The 7,413-nt window shown below is 45.3% G+C and overlaps 2 protein-coding genes across 2 annotated transcripts; both read left to right on the top strand.

The window, feature by feature from the left end:
* Positions 1-202: 202 nt before the first annotated feature.
* Positions 203-5,402, top strand: LOC133919087 (uncharacterized). The gene is made up of 10 exons (XM_062363337.1): positions 203-473; positions 1,212-1,347; positions 1,519-1,691; positions 2,309-2,667; positions 2,741-2,810; positions 2,923-3,263; positions 3,351-3,767; positions 3,907-4,068; positions 4,152-4,240; positions 4,918-5,402. Exons 2-10 carry the CDS (start codon positions 1,235-1,237, stop codon positions 5,066-5,068), a joined length of 1,875 nt encoding a protein of 624 aa, XP_062219321.1. The 5' UTR covers positions 203-473; positions 1,212-1,234; the 3' UTR covers positions 5,069-5,402.
* Positions 5,403-5,715: 313 nt separating this feature from the next.
* On the top strand, positions 5,716-7,061 carry LOC133919088 (protein MAINTENANCE OF PSII UNDER HIGH LIGHT 1-like). The gene is made up of 3 exons (XM_062363338.1): positions 5,716-6,015; positions 6,161-6,295; positions 6,511-7,061. Exons 1-3 carry the CDS (start codon positions 5,794-5,796, stop codon positions 6,880-6,882), a joined length of 729 nt encoding a protein of 242 aa, XP_062219322.1. The 5' UTR covers positions 5,716-5,793; the 3' UTR covers positions 6,883-7,061.
* The last annotated feature ends 352 nt before the right edge of the window (positions 7,062-7,413 follow it).

The following is a 7,413-nucleotide window of genomic DNA, read 5'->3' as shown; positions in this document are numbered from 1 at the left end:
GTTTAACATATGCAACATATTTATACAAGTGATATATTTTAAATAAGAGGTAAATTGTAATATCATCTGACTAATTTTAATCTTTATAACGATATATTTCAAAACAAGTAAAATTATAATAGCATAGATCTAATTAATAGTAGAAATTTTTTCACATTTCTTTTCTTTTCCCTCTTCATGCAATAGCAATCTCCATTCTCCACCCGTCTTTCTCTTCTTCCCACCCCCGACCCCGAAAGCCCAACTCGAAAACGAAGGCGCCAAACCGAATCGCCCCCAAACGCCCCCGCCTCCGCCCCCGCGCGACCAGCTTCGCATCCGCATCCGCCTCCCCCCTCCTCGCCGCCGCCGCGACGTCCGTCCACGCCGTCCGCCAGCACCCTCCCGCACCTCGCGTGGGCCCCCTCGGCGGCGTTCCCCGCCTCGCCCGGCCGCCCTCCGCGGTGCCGTGCTCGGCGGACCTCTGCTCTGTGGTGAGATACCGGAACCCTAGCGGCGCTCTTCTTGGTTTTCTCGTCCTGTTTTTTTGTGCTGTGATGGATCATGCCGCGGCACGCGGCGCGGCGTCGGTGGCCGTGGCGCGGGCGTCCGGCGGGCGGGATGGGTGCGGAGGGTGATTGCCTGACTGGGGTTTGGGGCTCTGGAGGCGGGTGGGTGCTGCGGGGAGTGGCGCCGCGTTTGGGAATCCTTGGTGGGACGTGATCTTGATGGGGTTTCTCAGCTCTTAGATTTCGAGTTGCTCTGGCCATTTTGGGAGATTAAGGGGCCAGGAATGTTTTTACATTGTACTCGAGGGTTAGGTGGCTTCCTGTGATCCGTGATGTTGCGTGGAAGTGCGAAGTCCTGCCGGTGTTGTTGCGCCTAATGAAACTTCCGGTTTTGATGTGTTGCTGACCTGCTGTAATGCATCTGGTTCAGGATTTTCTCTCTGAGTTGTGACTATCTTAGCTGCTACATTAGATTGCCGTTCTAGTGGGTGCAAGAACGGGGTGTTGGATGATATCACTTTGTATAGTCTGCGTCACGTTGCTTACTCATCTACGCTCAGACACTGTTGGCGTTGCAGATTCTTATTACTACTCAGCTGCTTTGCAGTATTATAGATTTTTTTCATCTACATCATGATCACTCACTCAGATGAGACGGTCCTTTATCCAATTAATGTATAAGCTTTAGGGGAGTAATGTAAGTTGTGCTTTATTATTGTGCAGGTCCAGGTTGGATCAAAGGCCCAATGCCTCTCTTCAAGAGGAAACCCTTCTCCTTGCTGGAGCCCCCTAAGGACTTGGATCCTAAGGAGAAGGTGTTCCAAATTCGGTTCTCGAAGGAAATATTCCGAGATTATCAGTATCCTCTTTGCATGACACTTTTGCAGCCCAATATACTGCTATTGCCTCAATAGAAAATTTTTATTCTGACCTGTTCAGAAGCATTGTTGCAATACAAGGTTTTGTTTTTGCAGTGAAGTATGATTTAGCAATGCAAGTTCTGATGCTTGTATTCTTGACAACTGATCAGAGAATACCTTAAAAGGCTAAACCTTTATCGTCAAAGGGTTTGGACATGTAAGGTGTCTGGAAAATCTAATATAACTTTTGAAGAAGCTTTGGTATCTGAGCATAATGCGATGGAGAAGGCTAAAAAAATGCCAACTGAGTTGATAGCTCATGTTCTTCAGATGACTCAATACAGTAAGAGGCAGCACAAATATTTCTCTGTGTTTTCGTGTCCTGAATCTTGATTGTACACTTTCATTCATAAGTTTCTGGGTCATCAATAAGTTTTGTGTTTTTCCTTAAAAGAATAAGGTTTGTTGTTGATGACACATTATAGTGGTTCCTGCTAAAGTACCCAGCATTTTTCACTGTGTTGTACCCTTTGTCTTACCCTTGATAAAGCTACAATGAGATACCAAGCCTCATTTTTTTTTTAATTCCATCACATGCTTGCCACAGAATATGCTGGTTCTGTGAATGTTTTGAGTTCTTTTAGCTTTTTAATCTGACAGTACCGGTGTCTTTGTAATGTAGTCTGTTTTGCGTGACTGATTTAGTTGTGACAACAAGAATAACTATTTTTGTTTGATCATACTGTTTATGCTTGGACAGCTGGCAATCATATGACAAAACAATGCATTGTAAATAGACCTAAGGTGGTGTGCATAGCGTTACGCAATGGAAAACTATGTGCGAAACTATGTTGGCTACTCTATTATTCAATGAGCATCATGGACTGCTTGTCATTTACAAACATCTATGTTAGTTCACTAATCAGATGGAAATGGATTTCATGTTACCTTTTGTTTCAGGCACTCTTGGCTTACACGAGCTTGTCAACAAGATATATGCTAGTCTGCAGGAAGAAGTATTTGAGGGAATAGAGTTACATGCTAAAAAGGATGGTTCTGAGGCACGTTGCAAGATTTTGAAGATTTTAGATTCTGGTGACACAAAGATGTACGAAGTGGGTTGGATTTGTCAGGGCAAGACTGTGATCAGCACGTCGGTAGTCAAAGCTGCAGATTTGATTCACCGGAGGGCACCTGTTAGCAGGAATACACTGAAGATTTTTATTAGAGATGCAACATCACAAAGTACCCCGTGGATTATACATGAGAATCTTGCCAAAAAATATGGCATACCCATCGAGCCCCCTAACGACATAATGGTGACCATCCCACATCCATTATTTTGTTTCTCAGAAGTATGTTATAATACTGAAACTAGCTTTCTTTTTCTAGTTGCAAAAGAGAGGGAGAAAAAGACACGAGGATGGAACTATCCAAGATGGGAGAAAAAAGTTAAAGAAAGGTATTCAACTGAACCTGAACCACTTGTAGTGATGAATTTGTTAGCAGCCTTTTTTTTTTTTACTCATGTCATTCTTCCAAGCTTCTTATTATTCTTCTTGTATGATTGCCAGATGAAGGACTTACAAATGTGCCAATTAAGTATCCAATAGACGATCTCTTAGTAAGGCCTACCGCAGATGATACTGTTTTAGTAAAGAGACCACCTCTGGCTACAGATTTTAGAGTACCAAGATGTTCTGTGGGGGATCTCCTTATGGTATGGGACTTCTGCTCGTCTTTTGGGAGGCTCCTGAATCTGTCCCTATTTTCGCTAACAGATCTGGAGAATGCAATTTGCCACAAAGAAAGCAATGCTCTTCTTGTAGAAGTGCATGCAGCAATATTTCACTTGCTTATTAAGGATGAAGGTGACTATTTTACTATTCTGCGGAACAAGAAACGGAAGCTAAAGGTTTTCCCGTGTCCTTTTAAGATCAACCCCCTCCTCTCTCCATCAAATGTACCCTTCATTCTTTTTTCTTGAATGCATCCTTTGCAGGTAAATTTAGTGACATGGGCTGAATATCTATGTGATTTCTTGGAATTGACAAAAATTGAAGAACTCTCCAATAACATCACGACAGTAAGAAGGGGTTACTATGGTCCTATTGACACTGATATAAAGCTTAAGATTCTCCGGGAATTAGTGGAAGAAGCTGTTACAACTTCTGCCATAAGAGAGATACTAAGCGAGCGTGTGGACCAGAAACAAGCCCTTGCTGCAACAAAAAGAGAGAGTACCAGAAAGGAGAAAGAAGATCAAACCTTAAACACTGAAATTGCCATGAAAAATGATAATAATCAGACAGATGCTGTGCAAGATGGCAATGAGAGTGTTGATGAGCAGGTTAGGGAAAAAGAAGAAAAGGATAAGAGCAATTTTTCTCGAAGCAAGACAGAAGGGAAACGGCATATGGTGAGAACCTTACTCCTTACAGAGTGCATTTGCATGTGCAGATGCACCATCTATGTATTCAGGTCATGTTCCATCATAAGCGACAACGATTGGTATTGAGCCTTGCTATTACACTTAATGTATTTCAATGGATTTGTAGGTACGGAACCTTGAGACGGAGATTGAGAAACTATCCATCCGTTCCAGCCCTCTCGGTAAAGACAGACATTACAATAGATATTGGTTTTTCAGGCGCGAAGGGAGGCTTTTTGTTGAAAATGCAGATTCCAGAGAATGGGGTTACTACAGTACTAAGGAAGAGGTTGTTGCAATGCTCTAATTACTGAAATATCTATGTTTGGCATTTATTGGTGATATGATTATAAGCTTATCTTGAAATGACAGCTTGACACGCTCATGGGCTCACTGGATGTGAAAGGTATAAGGGAGAGAGCTCTCAAACGGCAGCTAGAGAAGTTCTATAATAAGATAAGGTACGTTGATCTCTAGAACCTTTCTGTTGGTCACTATCGGGCTTTGGTTCTGTTGATTGTAGAAAGAGGCTGATACTATACTTGTTCTTGATATGCAAATTGCCTTTATGATTCCTATATCATGGTTCTTTAGACACGGCTTTTGGGACGTGTGATGTCTTACTCAGTAATCAGCACACTTTGGGGCTGTTTGTTTTATCTTCAGATTGTGAGAATCTAGTCTATTCAGTAGAATCCGTGGAAGCTCATTCCTACCAGATCGTGGATTGTGGGATTTCATAGGACAACTTAGCTTGTGGATTGTGAGAATCAGCTTTTATATTGTGACCGTTTGTTTTTGCTTTCGCTTTTGGGGCTAGAATCCATAATCAAAATAAAAAATAAACAGGACCTTTATCTATTGTACTTGCAACCTTAGTTGTTCAGCTCATAAACCACCTACTCTGATTTCTTGATTATGAAGACTTTGCCCTAGTACTCTGATTTGTTCAATTTTATTTTCTGGTCAAAAGATTTTCACCAGTGCTGAGCCTGCATTGTCTTCCTTGCATGTCTTGATGCTGACCACCAGACTCCTCGTTTCAGAATTGCAATGTTTTATTATTGACATACCAGAAGTCAAGTGTGTTGCTATTTTGTTAATTGCCGACTGATTCTTTTCCTGGTCCATATTGCAGCAATGCCCTGGAGAAACGATCAAAGGATATTGCATACAAGATATTACTCGAAGAGGCTGTGCTGCGCCGTTCTACGCGAGTTCGGGCTCAACCAAAGGATAACCCTTCCATGGCATTCCTCAAGTATGTGAACAAATGGAAGGAAAACTGAGCTACCAAAAGATGACAGTTTGTCAGCAGATTGGGGGAGCTAGGCTGCTACTGTTCAGTGTTTGCAGTAGGAAGCCACGTGTGCTTCGTAGGGTTGTCGATGTGGCTTGCCATTCCTCATGGCTGGTATTCGAGTCCTCACTAGATAGTGAAACCTTATTTATATTTCGACTCCAGTTTGTTTTTGGATATTGAGGCACAAATTGAATGTCCTTTCTTCCTCCACTGAACATACACCTGGGGTAACTTATCTTACATGTAACCGTGATGCGACTATGAAAACAGTAGAAGCCTGTTGGCAAATTGAAAACCTTATTTGATAATTTGCCAAGAAATGACCGGTGGTTTTTTTCCTTTTTTTTTATTGAGAAGGAATGACAAGTGTTGCTAGTGCCGTTAGCGTGCTGCTTTGTTTGAGTCCACGATGACCGTTCGGGGCTGCCTGTGGTTGCAGTCCTGTAGCAGCTACCAGCCGAACGGTGCCTCTCTCTGGCTTCCGTGTGATTCTGGAAGGCCAAGGGACCGTCTGGTTCGTCGGACCAAGGCTTGCGGTTGCAGCAGCCGATACGGCAACGTGGACGGACTGGCGTCCACAGATAACAAGCTGAAGCAGCAGAGATTTTTATTTCTCCTCAAGCCTACATGTACACAAAGGAGAGCCTCTGGTGTTGATCACTTATTTTCTGCTGTGTGCGCGCGCGCGTCTGGGCAGAGGGGGAGGGAGAGATGGCGTGCGCTGCGCAGTCCATGCTCTCTGCAAGCGGCTGCATCTTCCTGAGCAGCAAGCCTCAGGGAACCCTTGTACGCGGGAGCATCGTCGGCGGCGGCAGCAGCAGGCCGTTCTTGCTCACCTGCGGCGCTTCTTCTCCTTCTCCTTCGTCGCCGCCGCCGGCGCCGACGCAGGAGGACTCCGACTGCAATGAGGAGGAGTGCGCTCCCGAGAAGGAGGTACCTGCTGGCAGTCTTATCTTCTTTCCTTTCCTTCACTTGCGACTGTGCCTATATGCTCTACTGCTAAAAGTGATGCAAACAGAAACGATGAAATTAAATGCCATTTTGGTCGTCTTTTTTTTTTATCTCTGTGCGTGTGCAGGTTGGGAGCCTGAGCGCGGAGTGGCTGGCGGAGGAGAGGACCAAGGTCGTGGGCACCTTCCCGCCCAAGAAGAAAGGATGGACCGGCTACGTCGAGAAGGATACCGCTGGCCAGACTAACATCTACTCCGTCGAGGTAAAAATCTGTTCATGCATTTCTTTATCTAAAAAGATCTGTTCATGCATTTCTTTATCTAAAAAAATCTGTTCATGCATTTGGCACGTACGTTCTAATCCTGACCATTTACCAAAGAAATCGTGCTTTCATTTTTCCCCCCTCCTCCGTATGCTCAAGTAATCAAGATAAGGTAGCCTTGGCAGCGGACTAATGCGGTCACCTGAATTGCGCAGCCGACAGTGTACGTGGCTGAGAGTGCCATCAGCTCTGGCGCGGCGGGCACGTCGGCTGAGGGGGCCGAGAACACGGCGGCCATCGCCGCGGGGCTCGTCCTCATCACCGTCGCCGCTGCCTCGTCCATCCTCATCCAGGTGAGCAAGAACCAGCCTGCGGTGCAGGCGGTCGACTACTCCGGCCCGCCACTCAGCTACTACGTTGCCAAGTTCCAGCCGGCGGTGGCTGCGCAGGCCGTCGAGGCTCCCGCACCCGCCGAGGCGGTCGGGGTCCAGGACAGCCCGGCCGTTCAGGCCTCCGCCCCGGAGACAGAGACGGCGTCCACCGTTGAGGCCTCTGCGGCGTCGGACGCCGAGCAGCTGTCCTCGTGAGCTGCTTGCTGCTGTTGTGGAGCATCTTTGTATCTCAAATTCAGCTTTGAGGCAGCTTACAAATGAGCTTGTAGTACACGCTGATGGAAGATATATAGACATGACACATGCAGAAAAGCATCTCTGAAGTGTATGCGTTCCGTGCATATATCTGCTCTTAAGGAAGACCCTAGTCAATATCTGCTTCCTGGTCTCGATCATTTCATCAGATGAAGTGCTAGTTGAGGCTGATGAGGGCATCATCACCTCAATGCTTTTCTCGGTGCCAACATCAGAGAAGTTGTCTAGTAGCTTTGTCAGCGTGTCGAACAGTTCCAAGGCCGCATTTTCCAGTTCTGAAGGAGCGATCTTTGGGTTCTCACTCACCAAAACCTGATGCAAGACAAGCATGCTGCAAGAAAACAGTAACTGGGTTCAGCCATTCTATTCTTGCAAATCGCTATGACAACACAAACGAATGAGAGAATAGAAAATCAAATAAAGTTTCACCTTGTTGCAATTACGATCACTTGTTGGAATTTACTCTGAACA

This window comes from Phragmites australis, chromosome 5 (assembly GCF_958298935.1).
Source record: "Phragmites australis chromosome 5, lpPhrAust1.1, whole genome shotgun sequence".
Taxonomy (NCBI): Eukaryota; Viridiplantae; Streptophyta; class Magnoliopsida; order Poales; family Poaceae; genus Phragmites; species Phragmites australis.
Note: the sequence above shows the minus strand (reverse complement) of the source record. Positions and strands in the feature narration are given on the sequence as shown.